The sequence below is a fragment of the Argopecten irradians genome, chromosome 10 (genome assembly GCF_041381155.1).
Source record: "Argopecten irradians isolate NY chromosome 10, Ai_NY, whole genome shotgun sequence".
Classification (NCBI taxonomy): Eukaryota; Metazoa; Mollusca; class Bivalvia; order Pectinida; family Pectinidae; genus Argopecten; species Argopecten irradians.
The window spans coordinates 31,694,803-31,717,986 of record NC_091143.1 but is presented as its reverse complement, the minus strand read 5'-3'; the positions used below and the strand labels follow the sequence as shown (position 1 = coordinate 31,717,986).

The window sequence follows — 23,184 nt, the reverse complement described above, 5'->3', positions numbered from 1 at the left end:
GCACGGAGGTAATGGCGATGGGATCGTGTGACATACGAATACCCTCGATTCCTTCTGGTAATTGTAACTGTCAGTGTTATACTCTGTTTCATGGACCGGTCTGATATATCAACATGGCCATTTGTGAATGTCAGTCACTTCATTAAATCATTTTTTTAATAGGTTGATCTTTTTATGTAGTTTACATAGCGATACGAAAGTTGAATAATTCTTAAATACTTAACGGAAAAATAATATTTGCAATTAAGTTGTTTTCATCTAAAGGGATTTCAAAATAAACCATACGGTAAGGATTGTACAGCATTCACAATCCCAGTATTCATACCGTTATAAAAATGGAAGAGTTTAAAGTGACTAGGAGTGCCCAATATCACACTACATCTACATGGCAGACTCGGGAAGCATTGAGGAGAAATATCGGCGGGTATTATATACTAAGAGCGAATAAACCCAAATGCAATAGCAAAATTTAATCGGCGTTATCATGTTCAAAACGATATCGTTCGATTTAATATTCCTAAAAGTTGCATTGCAGGTTTAAAAAATAACAAAGAGAAGAAAAAAAACACACATGACACATGCAGATGTATTTGGTTTTATACAGCGGTTAGAGATGGTATCGACATTGAAGGGCCAGTCTACGGCTAATTCTATTACCGGCTCAAAAATGCGTTAACCTGCCTTGATGGAGAGAGACAAAGGAATATCCGAAAATGGCTGCAGTGGCCTTGGGTCTGTCGTCGGTCTGGTAAACTCGGACCGTCGGTGATAAGAATAACAGAACTGGTACATGTGCCGTCATCATATTTTGTCTTTCTATCGCCGCCATTATAATGATAACTCGGCTTGCCTAATCTGCAATTAACTCGCTCCTGTCATTATCTCCTATATAGCCGTTCAGCATGACTTTTCATCGCCCCTTGTGCACGATTTACACTGGTGTTGTCAAGAGCTCGACCTTGAGCTTATCGTACTGAAATCTCCAGATATGCTTTACAATGTCTCGCACAAGTAAATACTTTCAACACATAGCACGCGGCCTTGGGTATGATCATATGTCACCGGCAATCAAACCATCTTCAATGTGTATCGTAACTACAACATATCGACAATATGATATCGATTCAGCATATTCAACATTTCACTTTTTGTTGTTTTCAACAGATTACGCATCCACAATGTTTTCGACATTTTGGCACAAAACAAACCATTCTAGTTCCAACATCTATTTCAAGTTATTTTGTTTTTTCAAGCTGTTTAACCGATAATTTGAATCCCATTTAGGCAGTTGCCAGGTACAAACTTTTTACAATTTTTTTCTCCTCCGAGTAATCCAGCTTTCCTCCTCTGACAATTCCGATATGTCTTTAAATGACTATCTGTTAAGAGGACGTTAAAGCCAACACAAAAGTTTCTGAAAAAAACCTGGCCAATCACAGGCCTATACAGAGACATATTCCTTCGAAGACTAGAGACAGCGACGCCCATTTTCAAAACCAAACAGTCAAACCCAATGTGTCTTATTCAAGTCTTTTGATGTACATCAAAGGACCAAACGACTTTCTCATCTATGATCGCACACATATATTTCAGTTTAGCTATCAACTAATTACGTTGTAGATAAACGACAGTGATAGTAACCCCTGGAACAATGAGTGAAGGCGAGGGTACTTCAATCATCTATTCAAAATTACTTGACAATGGTTTGCAGAATAAAAAAACATTAGAAAGGAGAAAATATTTAATTGTAATACATCTCATTCACTTTTTATCTAAAAAGTGATAATAAATGTTACTATCCTGGGAATATCAAAAACCTTCCTTTCAAATTTAAATTATTCGATTGACGTTTCATATTTCACAACAGTCTTGAAATAGTATTATCATATTCCATCATTTTGATCAAATAGTTTGGATGTAAACGATGGCGTTTCACTTAAGTCTGACGAAGCCAATTCTTTCCTTGCCGACATAGTAGCAGTTGAAGTCGGGACTGATATCAGCCAAAAGGTAAATAAATCACATACAACACCTCCTTTTATTCATGGCCGTAGAAATGATCGGAAGCCTGGATAGTGATTGTTGAAGAGTTATTTCCCTTTGCATTCCGTTTACATTACAGTTCAAGTAAATGTACTATAAATGTATTATGTTTGAAGAAGATGGACTATTAGAAATAGAACTCAGAAAAAAACCTAAGGAGCTGATCTTGAAATGTTGCTTTTAAATTTCAATGGTTTTTTAAATGAGAAATTAAACTTTAGCAGAGGTATTTTGTTATTTATGCCGTTGTATGTGCTCTAACGTTGGAGATAACATACACACAGCGTGTTAAAAGCTTAAACTACCAGTCATGTCCCACTAAAATGACAACTTAATAGAAAGGATAAAAGGTTTAAGATCACAATAACGTACAAAGATCGATTTCCCAAACAGAATATCAATTTTAAGTTGTTTACTTCCCACTTTACTAGAATTGAATTTTTCTAAAATTTGTATGGATCTGTATTTTGATGGTTTGTGATTATATAAATCAACACTAAGGTATTGTGGAATGTATTTTTGCTTCGTCATACTTCCGTCCGATAATCAGACGTGCTGAAATCCTTCGAGTAATTAGACTCTGGCGTCGATATGCTCTGGAACTTTGTTGAGATAAGGAGAAAAATAAAGTATTTTCCGCTCGAATCAGCTTCCGTGTCGAGATAAAATTTACAATTTAATGCAATCTCATTAGAATTCACGCTCCCATTCTTGTTTTTGACGATATTGTCCCAAGGTCACATTGTCAGTGATAACAAGTCATTTTGCAACCCGTAGTTATATTTCGTAAGAAGCAATTTCATGCAGGAGAAGCAAAACTACTCTATAGTAACGTTTATCAGGTGACTTCTGCCAATTTGCAAAAGAATATCGCGATCGATAATGTTCAACATTAATCTTGCGTGTAGCAAGTTGTTGAAGTCTGTTGAATTTTTACCGTGAAAATCGTTGCATTAAAAGAGAATGATATCTTTATTTCAGGTAATCAATATATTCCTAATTTATCTAGACCTTATCATAACGTATTGCGATGTATCTCGCTATCTGTGTGCTATTGCAGGTACATGTTGAACTTGCACCTGCTGCAGGTGATACATTATCTAAGAGATGTCATAGAACATATGACATCACCTCTTTACGAACTTCTTCTCGCCTTGCATTAATCTATTAGGCTGTCAATCCTCCTTAATTTTGACATTGTTGAGGTTCCTACTATCTAGGCAGTATACCACCATTAAAGAAAGGTCAAATAAACGATATGTTCATCAACAATACTAAATCAATTATCTTTCTAAGCATTACGCACAAATATATGTATTTATGAATTAATAGTGTTTTGTATACTAAAATATACCCATAATGGACAAAATTGTTCATTGAAAATTCAACCAAACTCACAATTGTATATCTTAGGCTAGTCAAGCTTGTATGTCTCCTGAAATATTTGCTTTCTTTTTAAGACATCGATCTGCCTTCTATCCCGTAGAAGTTTTGTACCTTTACTTCCGTTTCAGCTAGTTCGCAGAGATAAGCTGCACTTGCTTAAACGGAAACGGAAGCCGTAACAATAGTGATGCTATATATTAGCACGGGACTAGGAGTACGGGATTACATAAAATGTATTCTCATTCTATATAGCCATACTAGTGCATCCATGACATCAAATGCGAAGTCGCTTGGATCTGTTTGTTTAATATCTCCTTCGTTAGCATTCTCAGCCGTGTTTCTCAGGTGTTAGGTTTCTGTCAGGGCAATAAAATAGTTCTGCCTACCAGTCATTTTTTTACCTTTTTTATTAGGCAAAGAGTCTGTAAATGAAAAATCATACCTTTCTTTAAAGTTGCCGGGAAAAAACCTCATAATTTTATCACATAATCCTCCTGATATCCTACATAATATTCATCAGCTTTGCCGGCTAGGGAATTCAATGTGATGTAATAGCAAAATAATGAAGTGACGTCACCTAATAATAAGGTGACGTCAGTGCTTGAAGACGGCGGGTCAAAATTGCTGACTGGATTTTTGCAGCACATTTTGACGATGAAATATTCCAAAATGTGCTGCAAAAATCCGGTCAGCACATTTTGACGATGAAATATACCAAAATGTAGCTTATTGTAATGTGACACTTTATTTTAAATACGGACTACCACCTTGGGTCCAAAAGAACATTGTATTATAGGACAAAGAAATGTACGAAGCAATTATTCTTATTTTGGTAGAGGCGACTTCAGAAAAAAACGTCACATTTTGTTAAATTTTGCACATAGAAATGATAGTTCCCCATTGTAAAGTATACCAGAGAAACATGGTATGAAAGTCATAGACGCCTCCGTCTATTTCTATAAGTTTCAGTAATCTGATATTTTGCTCAAGTTCGATTTTTCATCTTTGATACACCTTTATCTGGCCACATAAAAAGCGGATCAATGACAAAACAAGAAATCATTTCGAGGTTGCAGTTTTGAGACGAAAACAGACTACCTATTTATTTTTTTAAATACATGTATAGGTTTGTGCCATTTTGTAATTTCCTTGGGCGGATTTTATTGGTGTTTCAAACACAGTTAAAGGTTCTCACTATATTCTGAAAAAAACACACTTTTTACAATTTAAAAAAACATTGCCATAAGATTTAAGTACATCATGTCTGATGTATGTATACCATGACAGGATTTTGTACTTTTTTTCATCATTTAGCATTCTCAAAATATTAACAACTAGTCAATAAATGATATCCACATCTGTCGTGTTGGGACTTGGAAACCTACATCAACACTTTAAACTACAACAGAAGAGACTTTCTACAATTTATGTTCATGCTGAAATCGCGTGAAATACAACAGTTGAGCAGGTGTGTTGACAGCAAAGGCGGCAGGGAATGTGACGGGTTATGTACCAGAAGTACATTTACTAACACTTTCTAGTCGTATTTTTTGTAAATTTTTGTTTATGATTCATTTCAATGGCCAAACAAACACATAATATCGATAGAATGTAAAGTGTTGGTTGTAAATAAAAATATACCGTGCAGCAGTTCCGTAATTTTTCTTCTACATTAATGGCGATAAGCATTTTCTCAACAATGTCCAATAGACACAACACACGGAAGGCGCGAGGATGAATGGCTTCTGCGTCGAGAACTCAGGGAATTGTTTCCGATTATCCTCTCACTAAACAGCTTCCACATCCTTATGTTTGGTAGGTAAAGATACGACAGGCCGTTTCTGGGTTTTTTTCAGAAGTCGAACATCCTCTCTTCAGCAAAGGTTTTGTAAGAGCAGATGTTATTATAACGCGACAGAGAAAGCAGCGATAAAATTCAGACAAGAAAATTAAAGTGAATTTAAAACAATCAGTGTACACACTGGAAGAGGTGCGTTGAAACAAATGGACACAATAATTTTTAGACAGAAGGGGTAAATGTATACCTTTCCCCCGCACTCATAGGATAGAACGGATCTACAGTTGGTATTTGTATGTTTATGATACAAGCCTGTGGTAGCAAACAACCGTCTTTAAATACTCAAAAGTACATATTTCTACGACTTTAACACAAATGAGGACAAAAATATAATAAATATCAAGTGCATATATAATTGATTGATTTCATATTCAGGATAGGAATTTTAGTAACCATGTCACTGTTAAGCGATGGCGGGAGTATGTTCAATGTAATATATATCTTGTATCCTTCTCGCATTTTCTCCTACAAAAAAGTAATCACAATTAATCACCAACATATAACCACAAAAACAACTCTCGTTTCGGGGTCGCGAGTTCGAATCAAGTGGGGCAGTTGTCATAAAATATACGGTAAAGCGTTGAAACTTATCCGGCTTTCCTTCACCTATGAACCTGGCACGCCCTCAAATGCCCTTTTAAATATGACTTTAAAACAATCACACGAAACCAATCGTTATGATACAGGGTGTTCTGTAACAAACACTTCCTTACCTAGTACCACATGGTATGACAGAAGTTGTGCCAAACGAAAGTTTTGTTCACACTGTTGCACTGAGTAAGAATGATAACGTACATGAAATCACTTGGGTATTGTATTGTTTGACACTAACCAAAATAATAGCGTTAAAATATAGGCCAACGCACTATTTGTCAACATTTCGTTTTATATTTTGTTTTTTAAAACTCTTTTGACTTCATTTTTTAATTAAGTTAAGTGAATGGAAGTAAAAACAGAGTGAGTGTAGTGTGTTAATCTCAAAACAACATGCTTTAAATCAAATTAACAAAGAGAAATATAACCTTGGCCTATTAATTCTTTTCCTTTTGTGGACCATAAATATAAAGGTTAACAGCCAAGAAATATGGTTATATATTGTTAAGGACGCAAACGCGTTTTAAATAATCTCATTTTAAAATAGATAAAATAAACGACTCGGCAGGGCAGTGCATCATGCGTTGATTGTTCAATATGTATGTTTGGTCTCCTTATTTATCCATTGAGTGTGGCTAGAAATACAGGCGAACAAAAGGGAACAAATCACAAACTAAATTCCACTTCATTTTACTAGGAATATGTTGTGCATTATGTTTTGGGTTGTGATAAAATGGATGTTATATACATGTGTATTGTATGTTATATTTTGAAGCATTAGAAACATATAATAGCTAACAACAAAAAAATACATGAACAACAGTAAGAACCTTGAAAATACTCCAAGTGGCTTCTAACTCAAAACCAAAAGTGAAAGTGCCAAAAGTATACTTATGAGACAATACCTCAACCATCATGGTCACCTTACTTAGCGTTATACGTTCTTGACCTTGTATTGAAATAAGGAATACATAGAAAATCCTTCATCAAAAAAGAAGATAATTACATGGTAACCGTCTAGCTAAACTAATTCAATTGATCCAATTAGGTAGTGGCAGCCTTCATTTTCTCGACAGTTTGCTGTGGAATGTTATGAATTGTATCTTAACTACACAAAGGTGAGGCAAGGACAGACACTACATACAAATCCTTTTTCTTAACATGCATACGTCGTTTTAGGTCAGAAAATACAGTAATTAAAACAATGAAAGCATCAACCATAGCCTTCAATGATATTGAGTGAGTATAGAGGAAGGCCGCCTTGGACTTCCGCTAATTACCAATTGTAATCTGGGCTTCGTGGGTAGAGACGAGGACAATGGTTATAGCTTGTTCATAAGTGTGATAAGAAACTAATGCAAAACTTTCAATTACATCATTAACATTCAATAAACGCCAATAGTAAATATCCAGTTAAGTAAAAGAAAAGTTACAAACACGTTTGTCTTATTTTTTTTCGGAAGAATGTTTTTAATTTTAAATGTCAAGATATTTCTCGTTGCGCAATAATTAAAATAAATCGCTGAACTAGTGAGACTGAAATGATAAGGAATTATATCAATGGTAGAATATAGGACATGCTCCCTTTACTTGCCGGCAGTGGTCAGTTCAAATAAGGAACAAACTACATTTCCCCTTCTTTAAACCGCCCCAATTTTGCATACTTACAACTTTAGGAAAGGAATCGAATTTATTTTTAGACATATTATACCCGTTTGACATAATGCTAGAATCTATGACTGTGATTGCGGATGTGCGCATGTTGTAGGAGTTAAAATCAACCAGGTGAGTTGAATTGGCATGTAAGGAGGCAGTCCTTAATTTCGCTGACTGTGAAACAAGAAGCTAATTCGTCCCTTAACGACAAGAGACATAGCTTATGGAGCCATACTCCTTGTTATAGACTGAACACTTCGATATAATAGTAATTTGTAGGCATTGCCATGGTAATCGCCTGTAATGTAAAAGTGATATGTCTGTCTGCTATAAGGCAAATCAAGCTATACCTTCCAGGTCATTGGTGAACTGCGCTCTGCAGGCGTCCTCGCGGTCTCAAAAACCTTAACGAAAGTTGTTGGTAATTACTTATATATACAAGGCAACATTTGATTTTTTTTCTATAAGTCGGCAATTCTCTTATGTGCAATTAGTTTCGAATTTAAAAACCGTTCATTTCATCTAACCTGATTACATTGGCTTAGAATGTTTAAGAACAAAGTTGTTGGAGAAATAATTAACATTTTGAGTACTCGTACCGGTGTCAAATGTCTTCATGTTTTGTTTTGTGTTTGATGAAAAGCAAATACAGCGAGTGTCGTTTGTGCAGCATTGCGAGTGTCTTTTATGCAGCATTGCTAGTGTTTTTTGAGCAGCATTGCGAGTGTCTTTTGTGCAGCATTGCGAGTGTCTTTTGTGCAGCAGTGCTAGTGTCTTTTTAGCAGCATTGCTAGTGTCTTTTAAGTAACATTGCGAGTGCCTTTTGTGCAGCATTGCGAGTGCCTTTTGTTTTTACATCATTTTCACCTTTTAACAAACACTTGTACTGTGTCGACAGTGCCTTCTCTATTGAACATGTGCGTCTGGTGTGCAGCTCGTGTGCACGTGCGTCTTCTCTATCACGAGAACTTATTTGCAGCACGTGCATCTTTACACCCTAAAAGCCTTTCCTAGAATAGAAGGAGTATCGACCACAGGTACTGTACATGTCCAATCTGACAACACTCCTCTTACACGCTTTCAGACTGATTGGTATGGACGGGAGCAGAAATCAATAACGGCACACAATCGGCGGCCTACCTTCGCAGTTACCTCCCTTTAATTATGTTTTTCTTTTTTTTGTCAGTGTCTTGCAATAATCGTTTTCACGACGATCTACAAACATTATACCAATCATATAACTACAATGTACACATATTACGTAGCTTTACAGAATTAAAATCTAGAAAGTACAATATGCTGAAATAAGTTTCTGGTATTGTTTAACTTGGAAATACTGCAGGATACATTTGTACTTAAACGGTAGTTCGCAAAAGCCATGTATATTGGGAATCGCTAACACTTTTATATGATACAGACAGCGCTTAATGTTTTATTTCCAACAATATATATTTTTTTAAAGTTGTAGATGGTAACATACACCAAAATCCTTTTGCGTAAATTCGAAAAGAACTAAAATAGTCCAAATAAAAACGATTAAAGTACGAGTGCTGTGCCCCTGGGTGGGAAGTAATGATCGCTATCAACTAGCAACGCGGGAGAAATAATTGCCACGTAGTCGATTAAAATGTACTTTTACATCTTTCTCGGCATTGAATTGCTAAGATTTGAGTCCGTTGAACGAATACAGCGTGCGTTTCACTTAGATTACGCTCATCTGGGACGTCCCAAAAATGTTTTCATCTCATGTAACGTTAGTAACGCGAATGTCTATGCTCTATCTGACGTCAGTAAACTTCTCAAACGCGTCAAATTAGTTTCTGTTTGAAGCTGTGTACCCTTTAAACACTTTAAGTAATAGGTACATATTGAACTGTGGTATATCTATTATGTCACAGATTAAATCTGTGTTGCACAGGAATAATTTATACGTAGGTAGATGATTCCTGAACATAGACATGCAGCAGGCGTTTTGTTGAAAAAACTTCATCCAAGACTAAAAGCAGAATTGCAGTTTTTCGTCAGTTAAAACAGATTTTATTTCAACCAATGTAAAAAGCTTCAAGTTTCGGCGGGAAAATATAAACGTAATAAATACACAGTAAGATTGTTGATAAAAAAGGTAGTGTATTTTGGTAATCAGCGTGTTTAGATCATTGTACCAGAACAACTGTTATAATGTGAAACCAAAAGTATATTCCAAATAAAAACACATCATACACGTAAAGAAGTCAGCTGATAAAGACTAATATTGTTATAGTCGACATTTTCTATTAAAATCATTATGTTTTTGGAATATTACATTTTCTTTACAGATATTAAATTTAACGTATTCGTTGATCAATGATAATAATTACATTCGTGTTGTTGCAATAACTCCTGGTTTCTCCACTCTTGCAGAGTAATAGTTCCCTTGCAGGGAAAGCTTTCCGAGGAGTATGGAACATGCTGGCGATAAATAAGAATCTGCTCTATATCGGGCTTCTTAATCGCCCCATTTTGAAAAATATTTTCACTTCTGTATAACATGAAATTTTCGTCGTGCAGACTTATTGTTTGTTTTCGTTGTTGTAATGAAAAAAATGTTGTTTTTTTTCAATACACAAGCATGTTTACAAATGTTGCAGGTTTTTTTAACACAAGAACACTATTTAGCCTTGCATTATTCGTTAATCCTTATAGAACGTCACAATCAGAAACAAGCTACAAACACTAACCACATATAGATCTCCTCGTGAAGGGAAAGCTGCAGACAAATACTTACGTTATACGGTATTACAAATTGCATGGCATACATGAAGTAGTGTACAATTTGTTTCAGCAATGGACCTTTCGTTTAGTCCCATTTCACGTAACCGTCAGAAATTTTTCATTATTTACAAGAAGTATGAAAACCAATCCTGTTGTATGCTATGCTGTACGACTATACTAATTCAAGATTGATAATAACGACAAGGAATTGTTGATAAAAAAAATAAAACACAATGAGCCGAATTTTTAAAGGAAACGAAACTAACCGATATTTTATCATCGTTGTCAAGGACACCACGTGGCTTCGTTATGAACTTCCACGAGACCAGGTCGTGAACTCTCCGACTGCCATTCGTCAACAATATTAAGCGTAACGCCAATAACAGTTATACTTGACAGAATGTTTACATAACAACAGCTTTATTAGTGCGAAATGTTTATAAATATTCTTGACATAACATAAATATAACTATATCTTAAAAAAGTTAAATATCTCGTAAGCTTTTATTGCAGTTAATTAGGTTTATTGAGGCTTTAACTGACCTGTTTGTTATGTTTTCAACCTTTGTACCATGTGACGAAAGGTTGTGTAATACAGATAATTGAGTGATGTACCGTGAATAAACATCGTCATATCCTTTAAATATTGCGACCATTTTAATGGCCTCTTGTGTGTTGTCCGGTTTGTATCCTCATCCGACCATAACGTGCACGTGCTAATCAGTCTGATCACGCGCATCATTATGATTTTATCCTTATCGCCTCCGCCCTCACGGAACAATAAAGTATGAATGGTAGCGGACTGATAAACCACCATTACAATTCTAAATAAAACTTTACTCTAGAGGGCGGGCAACGTTTCCACAAAACCACGACATTCGCAGTTTAATATACGAGCGCCATCTCGTGGGCATAATATCAAGGAATTTTGTAATACAGCGCCATAACGAGATTTTTTCTGATGACATGTCAGCGAGTCGTGATCGAGTGTTACTTCCCTTTACAGTTGTGTAGGGACTTGATACACCGCCGGATCCATCGGCCATGATTTTACAAGCAGCTATATTTTTGGGTTGCTTCTCATTTATAAAAATATTAAAAACTTAATTTATTTTTGTCATAATATTAATTACAACATGTAAATCAATTTATCCTGCTGACAATCTCCACAAGTTCAATTAGACCCAGCACGTGCAATTGATTTGTTTTAAGTTCAGAACATCAATTTTGGGATTTGTGTTTCATAGCCAATTGCTCCCTTGTCCGTCCTTATCGATACATTGAGCTTAGTTCGTTCGAAATATTGGCGAAAGGTCATGTTACACGGGTGCTATCATGTTGTCAATGTCGATTTAAAAAGTGTGCCTATAAATATCTAGGTATGAAATTATGCCGTCTGATAATGCCGTTTTGAAGTTATTTTTTCAAAGACTAATCAATTAAAATAACCATATATGAGGTGTGTTTTGAAAGTTGTAAAAGTCACGTTAACTTAGTGGTTTGGGTTTCTATATTTTAAAATAATTTAATAGACCTCTACTTTATTTACTCTATATAAAAGTTACTTCGTTAAATTGGCTAGCTCTCTACTTTTTTTTCCAAAATCTTCGCTCATCTGTTTGTTAGTCGTTCGACCTAACACACCCCTGGAAGCTAGCACACACCAGGACTCGGCTATTTCCGTTTAACCAATCTAATTCGAGATGGGTGGGACAACATCAGTTGCTAAGCGACGAAACAATTGGGCGGAACTACGTTGACGTAATCAAACGACGTTAGTATATAACGGAGATTGTGGTCGAATACATCGTCATGTTTATCTTGTAAGTGAGAGGTTTGTGAAAAATGTAATGGGGTCAGAAGACAGTACCTTTTAAGAGCACATGTACGCACAGTTGTTATGTACATTTTTAGGCGATTAACGTCTCGGAATTTATGTAAATTTAGAATTATGCCTAGTGGTATAAAATGTTGAAATATTGAAAAAACATAGCAGAATCAAATTATAACTTGCGTTTTGAATAGAAGCCGCATACAAAATATAAAACTGTCAAATAAGAAACATTTGAGTTTATCCAACCGTGTGTTCATATATGATTAATTCTCAGAGATCAGGACTACAAATTTAAACTTTGTCATTGAATGACTCCGCCAGCATGCTTCCCTTACAAGAACTTACAAGAATACGTCGTGCATTTTTTTTTTAATTCTTGTATTGTCTATTCATGTTCTATGGGTCATTGAAGAACGGCCTCCCTGGTTTGGAATGTGTTTATTTGAATGTCTTAATGTATAAAATTATTAAAGGACTTTCCAGAAATGACCAAAACTCTCATAATGACCAAATCTGGATCAGCGGTAAAACTAATATATGCAACATACAAACTGCATGTATAATGTTATAAGTAAATGTGTATTATAGTAAGAGTACAAGTAAACATTAGGGAATCACCCGTGTGAAGTGTAAAAAACACAACATCTACAGTCGTACGAACCAGGAAGAAAATAAACGTTTTTTATTCGGTGTCACGGGAAATGTGTGAGTCGGTTTCAGTAGAATTCTACTTATTTCCCATGACACCGGCTAGATATGCTTAAGCTTTTACAAGTGGAATCCCCAAATAACATTAATATTATTAGTATTCTCCCCTATATCTAATTATATAACCGGCTCGGTATACAGATACTCTATTTATGACAGACTGACCGACAGAACGTGCAGATCGCTTCACACTTAGGTCTCAATCGATAAGGTGCGGATTCCTTAGAATGCAGACCCGTGTTTTGCATATCCTTTCTGTGTTTACCAGCTGATTATATAAAGGTCAGCTAATACCAGATGAAGCTAAATCGCGATCAAGATAATTGAGAATTCGATATGCTTTTAGTTTACGTATGTGACAACCGAGTCCTGGGTTAATCTAGTCACCGTTTCTCAATTATGTCCGTGCACTTATCCGAATATTACATATGGCGGCCGTTTGCGGTCGGCATTGTCAGTCATCCCCAGGGACATCTATTATCCACACGTGCTCTAAGTATGTCCAGTCTCATCTGCCTCGCGCCATTTGATAGATCCATATCATCATATCTAATAGGACAGTAATTCTAATATAGGTAAAATCCAATTAACCACGGCACCATCCGTGCTTGCTTTTCAGCGTCCGTGTCGGTTTATACAAATGTGAACAACAGAACAAATAATTGTAGAATATGTTTTTAATCCAATGTAGTAAATTTATGTGAGGAATTTAAAATTGGCTTTCCTAATTTGAATTTTGCTATTTGATGAAGTTTGAAGACATCTTGTTTTGTCGATTACCAAGGACAAGGCATTGACGAGAACAAAACATGTTCTTCTTGTATGTACAACGGAGAATGTAAGTAATGAATTGCTTAAAGGAAATAGTATCAAAGATAGTCATAGAATGATTGAAATGAAACTATTTGTGCATTTTATATGAATTAAAACTGTTCGTTTGTAAATTATATGATGACCGGAGGTACATTTTACTCAGAATGTCGCTATTGTTTATATTATATGATATCTCTAATTTATTTTCTAATAAATGTTTAAATATGGTATTAAGTAGGCAATAAACTAGGTCATAATAAAGTTTCAACAACCTCACAACATTGAAAACAAAACTACATATGTATATACCTCGGTTACGCCTCCTGAATACTACAAATGTATATACATGTACAGTATTTATCCATTGTGTTGTTATGTCTTTCGTAAGTTTTCCATTTAGGCGGAATCGTTCCAATGTCTTCATGAATACTGTTTAGATTATATCTCAAGACTAGAGTATAACTATATACAGACTTGTCTACGTTTGGATCTTCAATAGTGTTATAGAAATATCGCTACTAATTATCCCGAGCTTAATCTAAGTGTATGTCACATACTGGATGTTTTCTGTTTGTCTTATCTATTGTACATATCTTTGAGATACATATTAGGATATCAAATTTGATCAAAAATACATAAGATTGTGATCAGGGATCATTATTGTTAATTGTGCTTACAGACTATTGAGTACCAGAGATAGTCTAGACGGCTAAATCAAGTACAATTCAAATTGTCAATCATCATATTGTACACAAATAATATGACCCTGACCTATTAGACCCTGACCCATCAAGTGTATACGCTAAGTATCTTTGTATTGTTAGTTGAATTAGTCCGTTAGTTCACGTTCCATTCATATTCTAATAGGTAGAGTCAGTCCGATCGTTCAAGGGAAGGCGACCTTGGCCATTGTGTAAATTGACCATAAATGGGATTGGTGTCGTAAAGTCACGGCGTTTGTGCGACATTCCACACAGATATCGATCATGTGATGAACATACCGCCGTGCTATCCAATAGTTCTGCTTCGTCAGTTGTGAATTATACTGGTTACCGGAAATACCGGATTGAACTCAAACCGGAAGTTCAGTAGGGGCTCGGAAATGTCCCGGAATATTCTACACAAACTCCAAACAAGATGAAATGGTCCAATTTCATAGATTAAGTCTAGAACTCTCTATAGGATTCCGAAGCAGTAATTGGCCAATTACTGCCACACTAAATTGGTGATTTCTCACTCTAAATGAGAATAAACAGTTCAGTATTCGTAGATAACACCAAAACATAATTACAAATGGCTTACATTGTTTGAAGTGTTGGAGTCAGCGTAGAGTACAGAGTACTAGGTTTGACCGTTGAAGGATTATATATGTATATATATACCCTACATAGACCAACCACCAAATTGTGGACTACATGTAGGTATGGTGGTATAGGTAGACATATACAGGTCATAAGGTGTTTTAGTAATGAATGATTAACATATAATAACAAAGCAAGTGCTTATATAACTATACTACAATGTTTTATTTGTTTCTAAATGAGATATTCCAACCTACCCATGCAGACCTAACTGCCAAAATTTGAACCAGCTTTTCTGGTATGGGTAGACTAATGCAAGTGATTAGCATATCAGCACAAAGCTTATACACCTCATAAATACACTAATACTTTATTTTGTTCACACTGAGATGCTCCAACCTACCAAAGTGGTTTGTTTCGTGACATGTAAGTATTTTGTAACGAAAGATGTCACCCTACACCTATGAAAAACTAAATAAGTATATATTTGTTATTATAAATGGATAAACCTTAGGTAATCTTGGTTAATACATAATTGAAAATAACAAAACGGAAACAAAACACTTAGCATTAAGCCCATGTTGGCCTGAATAACTAATGTGTACAATTAAGAGATAAATATATACGTGAATACTCGAAAGGTTGTTGGTTAAAAGACGGATGATCCTAAGCACCAGAAAAAGGATTTTTTAGAGTTTTTAATAACGAGTAAGGCGATGAAGATAAAGTTTCAAACGTCGAAATATGAAATAAAACAGTCGAAAACAAGTATAATTTAAGATTTTGAACTGATTTTCAATATATGACAAAGGGAACGACAATATACATAGGGAAGCATCATACCTATCAACAAAGACATCGTGCAATGAATGAAGTTTAAACAACATACCACATACATGTATTGTTTACCTGCATATATAACTCAGAGGAAAACAAGAAGTCACAGTTGAAAGATATTTGTCGATTCTGTTACCTTGACAGTTGTAATGACGACATGTTATACCATTCCTTCCCGCTTTATTGTCGCGACGTGACATTAAGTAGATCTTATCTTAAATGCCAACAAGTATTCACAGATGATTTAAGACAGTGTAATCCCTGTAATATAACATCCCCGGAGACCATTTCAATCGCTTCCAAAATTAATTATTTAACTCATAAATCGTACAAATTGTCACTCTAATCGAAGGCACTTGATGCACAGAGTAGAACTTTATTGGTTTCAAATGGAGATAGGTTCTATAACCACGGTTATACGACTGATACCTAACAAGGTTTGAAGGGACCGATGTCGTATTGTGCAATTTTACAAGGGAGTGGAATGTTATCGGCAGTTGTTACTAATGATACATACACGTTATAAATGTTAACAAAAAATATTGGCATATGGCAAGACCCTTGGTATATAAAGGTTTGGAGAGGTTGTTGAGCCAGGTGTATGTTTATGCGGGCTTGTAGAACACTACTTAATGCTTACATTGCAGAAGACTGGCACCTTTTCATGATGGTATATTAATCGTAACTTGTATGGAGTGTTTCAAAGTTTATCTAACTGTGGCGAGAATCCTTGACTTTTTGTCGTTGTCAAAATTTGATAGAAACATAATGAATGATTAACAGATAGACATTTTATTGTAAAGCATAATTGAAATAAAGTGAAAGGGAAATGAAATGCCGTCAGACAAACCTATGAAAATAAAATAAAGCCATTTTTTTCAAGGTTGTTATAACATAGAGTAAAGTTGAACAATTAATAAAGAAATCCAAACCATGGGGAAATAACAGTGTTTTTTGTAAAAACCGACTGAAGTAAACGTAAAACGAACGAACAGTTTTAATTCATATAAAATGCACAAATAGTTTCATTTCAAAATTCAATGACTATATTTGCTACTGTTTCTTTTAAGCAAAACCAATAAAAAAGTTCATGGACTTTTAGATAGTTTCCGTGATGTTTAATGTTTCATTCTTTTATTTCAGTTGGGCTATTCAGTTTAATGTCCATTTAAGAAATAGCGGCATTTATGAACGGAATCTTCTGTATCCAATGCGTTCTTTGCAAGGATATGTATGTGTTTTGGGAGGCTGTGGTATATTCAGACTGTGTTTCCTTGTAATAGTGGAACATTTTTTATAGTTACATCACCGAAGCATGCTGCCAGACGCAAGGAAAAAACATTCCTGGTCACAGTGTATTGTTAAACCAGACGTCATCCTCTGTTTATGCTAAGGACTAAGCAAGAACAGAAGCACCACTTTTATTTATACTCTATGGTGCGTCAAGGCCAGGGGGCAAACCCCAAAAAAGGGGGCGACGATCAACTATAGGCCAAACGTGAGGCGGTATCACGGGGCAGGTTAGGGCGGGGAAAGTTAGTTATTAAGATCTCAAACTTAGTCGCATTTTACGAATAATGCCCAACCTATAGTGCATCTTGCTTTGGTTCTCGTTCCAGCAAACCGAATAATTATTCGAGTGACTTCGAAATGATGTCTAAACGTTTCGTAAATGAGACATTACTTTAAATGTAAAATATCTTCGTTTACTTACTTCTTATGATATGAAGAAGTGAATATGGGAATACCAAATTGCACTTACCATCGCCTTAACAACATAAATGAGAAGCCAGAGACTTACTAAATGAAAGACGGATGTACTTTTCGTAATAGACATCAACGGTTTACTCCACCGAGTATTAGCGATTTACCGAAGTTCTCTCGCTACAACAAAGGTGTTTGTCTCTGCGCCGTTTTTGTGGGGAAAAAAAGAAAAAAAATACAATTTCGTTTGGATTGCACAAAAGGAATCAACAACAAACTTATACTGCCAGTTCGGCACTCATCGGCGGCGATCAAAAAAAGCAGTATCCACTGATAATAAATCCAACTAAATACTAATGGGAGGATAAAGGTCAGATGTCGGGTGTACAGACTGAATGGGACACCCGGGAGAAATTAACCTCGGGGTCGTCAAGTAAAAATGTCGCGCTATAGACACGGAAGTACAGCATGACGTCATAAAAAAGAGAAGGTACCTGGGTGCTGTATTTGGTCCAGTCCTTCTAGTAGTGTACAATTAGGATATTCTAATAAAAAGAAAAATACGATGACACCAAAAGGAAAATACGGAAAAGAATCAAACCCCACCTTTAGAGATAATTGTTCAGTAAACACTAGCAATATAAACGTTCGTTTCATACCACGTACGGCGTTTATTGAAGCGAACAGACAGACAGGGCAAAGGGGCGAAATGCATTGTATGTACGCTACCGTATATAGACCGAGCTTTTAAAGGTTTAGTGTACTTTCTGATGTCTATATAACCAAGACCAACGTTAAAATTTTATCAAAACATGGATTTTCTTTCAACATAAAACTTTGTTATGGCGTGCCTGACAAGATGAACGCCTCTTCAGTAGGGCTAAGTGTGATAGGCAGTGAAGGTACTGCATTACTGATTCATCACGTCACGCGAAGGTGTAGCTACTCGGCAGGTGTTTACTCCCCTTTATATACTGATATATTGAACAGATCTGGATATCCATTTACTATATCGTGTGTTTCAGCTTTATAAAACCTTTAACTTCTTTTATAGAGTGAGAATAGTTCATCATAAATCAAATGATATACAAGATAATCAATTGCAATACCTATAAAGATAATTTGAACGAAATGTGGGTCAATGCTCGTACAATTCATCTGGAAAGTGCAATCAAAGTGTGTCAAGATTACCTGACAAAAAGGCATACTCCATACTGGTCTTGAATTCATGTTGCCAAGACTCGTCTCGTACTTACATCCAAGCATAATATCTAAAAGTTTTATATTTTTTTTTGCAAACTATATGAAAGAACTATGTATGGTTTTGACCCCAAATTTATCGATTGATGTTTATCTGCAACGGAAGTTGTTTCCTAGTTCTGCAGCTTTAGGTATTATTGTAACAATCTAAAGCCTTTCATAATTTAACTTTTTTTCTGAGAATATGTAGGCACTTCTAATGATAATCTTTTAGGAGAAATTATGGTACAAAAATGGTCAAAATAGACAACCTGTAGACATTTTCATAATCTATGCACGTTTATAATGGTTACCATAGCAACTACAGCTTTTTGTATCAAGGATTAAACACGGATGTTGGAGAAATAAAAGGTTACAAACGAGGCACAATCATTTAAAAAACGTTTATATTTAAATATTCGAGGATACAACTTCAATTTTAAAACAATTATATATAGTTGAAAACTCATCTTTGTTTGGCTAGGATGAATAGGTGAAATATTCTGGGAGTTGTTTTGTAATATCTGCCATATATACACATTATACACTATGAACGTATTATTCACTGACCAAATCCGGATATTTCTAGTTCCCTTCAATATGGGTACAGTATCCTCTTTCATGTGAACGTCTCGTAAAACCTTGATTGACCTAGTTTTACAAGCGTCTATCTGATCCTGGTGAACGCGTTATTGATCATCACGGACTAACTGTCGGTGTTGTTTTCTTAAATAAGTCGGATTTTTGTTATAAATTATTGATAACAAATTGTTTTAGACGATTCCAGTGTAAAGATTTGTGTGATGGGTGACGGAATTAAGGGACCGCTTCTAGTATGCACGAGGAGTTGAGAACAGAATGTCCTTGGATGGAATAGACGTGTGCCGGCGCGCGATGATGCGTGTCCAATATAGCGTGCGTCGCCGTCATACAGTCACGTCACTTTTCCCGCGGGACTGCAATACCAAACCGACAGAGCGGCCGGATTTTAGTACCCAGACAGTGTAACAATACAGTCTGAAATGAGTGTTTGTGTTGTCACATAATGTAAGCCCAAATGAGTTCCGAACCTATGAATTAACAAAACAGGCTGTCGTGTTAAACGGCAACTTAACAAGAACGCTTTAGCGAGTTTGATGAAAACCTACACGGGACCGTCACAATAACGATATAGCAACATGGGTCAAGTTGGGGTGTGTGCCGGTCAAGGGTTGGACGGTTTCAAAATCTACTAGAAATTAGTTCAATGAATCACCCGTCAAAATATACCTTGTAATTTTTGTAAATATTTCTTTCTAATTGGGTGGGGGAAGTGTTAAATGGATGTAGACGTATTTCGATTACGTTGATGTGATTAGTATTTAGGTAGTTTCAAATCAGTGAAAACATTATAATATAGTCAAGCAAATTGTTCAAATAACAGCCATTATGGGCAAAATCTATTAAATAGGAAATTAAGCAATGATAATTTTATTTCTACAAAAGCCGCAATTCCAGGAACGTTTACCAGAAAGTATTGACACAATCTGATTAAAATACAGATCCTTATTATCATTACGTTGGATAAGAGGATCTGAGAACATCCCATTAGGGGTCACGTCAAGATGACCTTTTGAAATGGCCAATCAAATTGGCACTGCCAGAATCTTGACTGGGGACGAAATAGTTTGAAAAAGCTGTCCAAATTATTTTCGTACATGTAGCCATTTCGCCCGAAGTGCATAACAAAGCTAATTGTATAGTTATACTTGGGCGAAAAAACATTTTCAATTGATGTTGTAAGTGTGTCAAATGTTGTGTAGAAACTGCATTTGCTCTGAAGTACACGTGGTATAAAGGTCATCTGGACGTGACTCCTTATGGGATATTGTCAGATCCTTTATTGAACGGAGTCGTTATAATGATCTGTGTTTTAATCAGATTGGTATTGACAAGGCAACATTTATTTATCAGACCACCAAATATCGTTAAAAATTGCATATTTCCAAGAAAATTAATTTTGAAGTAAAGGCCCTACATGTAGAACATATTTTCAATCACCTTCCGGTCCTTTTAGACTCGAATAAGAAAGCAGTTTGAATGGCTGCTTGGATTACCAGGAACAGCCTGGATTGTATGTATCAGACATCACACGGTATTTCTACTAGCCTGTACCTACTTTACCTGGGAGCATTTGCTATGACTATCACACCAGCATTAATTAACTGCTCTTTAAAGTTAAATGATTTCAACACATATGATGCAGAACTTTGATATTCCGCGTGCATGCATGTAAGGCGATGAAGCAAATGACACGCGTACTTATGTATGGAGTACACTAAAAACCTATTAGAACTAGGATCTGATAGAACGCAATGGCCGTATTAAATGCTTGGATGGGTTTAAAAGCATTAATCTCCATATAACAAGAAACACACTGAGTAGGAAACTGATTGATGTGTTCACAGAAATGCACATTCCCGCCTGTTCCTGTCCGAACAATGGCGAACTATGAAAGCAGTCGTCTGTCATTTGAATGCGCCTATATTAAGACACTCTTTCATATTTTTAACAGAACATTTTATCTTTGATTTTTGCGTTTGATTAATCGGGGAGCAAAAGAATAAACAAATATCATTTACAATGTATCCCGTAGTTATAGGCACAGTGGTTGTTAAGTATTGTAATACCTGGTTGTATAGTCTTTTACTAAATGAGAGTAAGTATTAATGTGGATATCTTTCAAATGTTTTGCGGTATACAATATAGAATCTAACATGGGTCTGTGAAGTGGACAGGGATATCTCAACCCCAGTGAAAGATTTTTGCTGGTCAACCCGAGGGTTGACGGCCAAAATTTTTCATGAGGGTTGAGATATCCCTTTCCACATCACAGACCTATGTTTGACTCTTTTTTCCCATGCTTAGTAGAAAAACGCCGCGATATTGATGACGTCACGTTATTGTCTAGCGCCTGTGAGCTGTCTTACACCCCCTGTGTAAGATAAAAATATTTTTCCCTAGCAACCACGGGATATCCCTGTGAAGTATGGGAGAATTCAGTATCTACACACGTCCTGTTAGGGTTCTCTCTAACAATGTTATTGAGTTCAGTCCTCCCAAATCATTTCATGTCATACACAAATATGATATCGAAAGGGGTTTGATAAATTGGCTTTTATTGTATTGTCAATATTTGAATCGACAATTGATATGACAGATTTTGCAATACACTCACTGTTTGTTTGCTATTTTGATACTTGAATATTTTGAACATTGAATGATACAAAGCTAAGATCGACACTGTCATGCGATTTATATCATCTCTGCAAATCATTGTATTGGGACATATATTTGCTGGAATTTACCAATATCGATTGACGAGCACTGTAATTGATGTAAATGTCTATTAGAAATGCATGTATTTTTTGGCTAAAAAAATGTAAATTGTATCCGGATGTTACTTTGGGATTATCAACGATAAGATAACATACGAATTAACGCGAATTTCGTATTATATATACATCCAAGATTAAGGTTTTGGTCAAGTTCTGACTTATATTTAATATAATATATATCTTAGTTAGCGCTGTTTTGCATATTTTAACGAACACTACATATATAGCGCTGATTGATTTCCAGACTTATACACTGTACTTCAGACATACGCAGACATATTTCATTGAGAGATACTGTGTTTGCGAGTTACCTCAAGTAGTGTTGATAGTGTCCGTCGCTCCTCAGGCGTCCTGCCGTCAGGGGCTTGACGTCGCTTGCGTCTTAAAGGTGTCCCATTGTCACTAGACTGTTGTAACAATTGGAAGTCTTTATCAAAATCGCTCTCTACTCCATCCCAGTATGACTGAATGGCATCTTTGACGATCTGAACATTTGATTCCCTCTGAATTAGAAACATTCCCACTGATACAAGAAGAGTCAAAACTCCCAGTAAGGAATATAATACTTTGATATGATAATACAACCTTCCGTAGTCACCGTTTCCGTCCGCCATTTTCAGATTTTAATCAACTTTCCACGATGGTAGACTAAAGTTAAGAGCAACACTACTAAGTACATAGTCGACAGGGCTGTTGTCATGAACGTGCCATTATCAGACATCTGGGGGTAGTGTTGATTAAGAATTGATACTAAGCGTCACCAAAAATAAAGCGACATCTTGGCTAGAATATTGTCATCTTAACAGGATAGAAATATAATGTACTTTTGTAATCTTCGATGTTAAAGAGATTTCTTTTCGATGATATTTCTTGACACAACTCTTAAATATCTTTTCCATCATGGTTTTATTACCATATCGTGAGCTGGATTATTTTATGTAGATATATGTCCTTCTACTTACGATAAGGAAGATAACAATACTTGGAGAAATAACATTTTCCCTGTCTCAGCCTTAGTCGTTACCCCGACCTTAATAAACACCTAATTAGCCATTATCAACTCAAATATGATAAGTAACGCAA

General features: G+C 35.7%; 1 protein-coding gene across 1 annotated transcript in view; it reads right to left on the bottom strand.

Annotated features, from left to right (window-relative positions):
* The window catches only part of LOC138333658 (uncharacterized), a 66,499-nt gene extending 43,709 nt beyond the window's left edge, over positions 1-22,790 (bottom strand). The window contains exon 1 of the mRNA XM_069282163.1: positions 22,413-22,790. Coding sequence (XP_069138264.1) covers positions 22,413-22,715 — 303 coding nt within the window. The 5' untranslated portion in view covers positions 22,716-22,790. The remainder of the gene's footprint in view (positions 1-22,412) is intronic.
* Between the last annotated feature and the right edge of the window lie 394 nt (positions 22,791-23,184).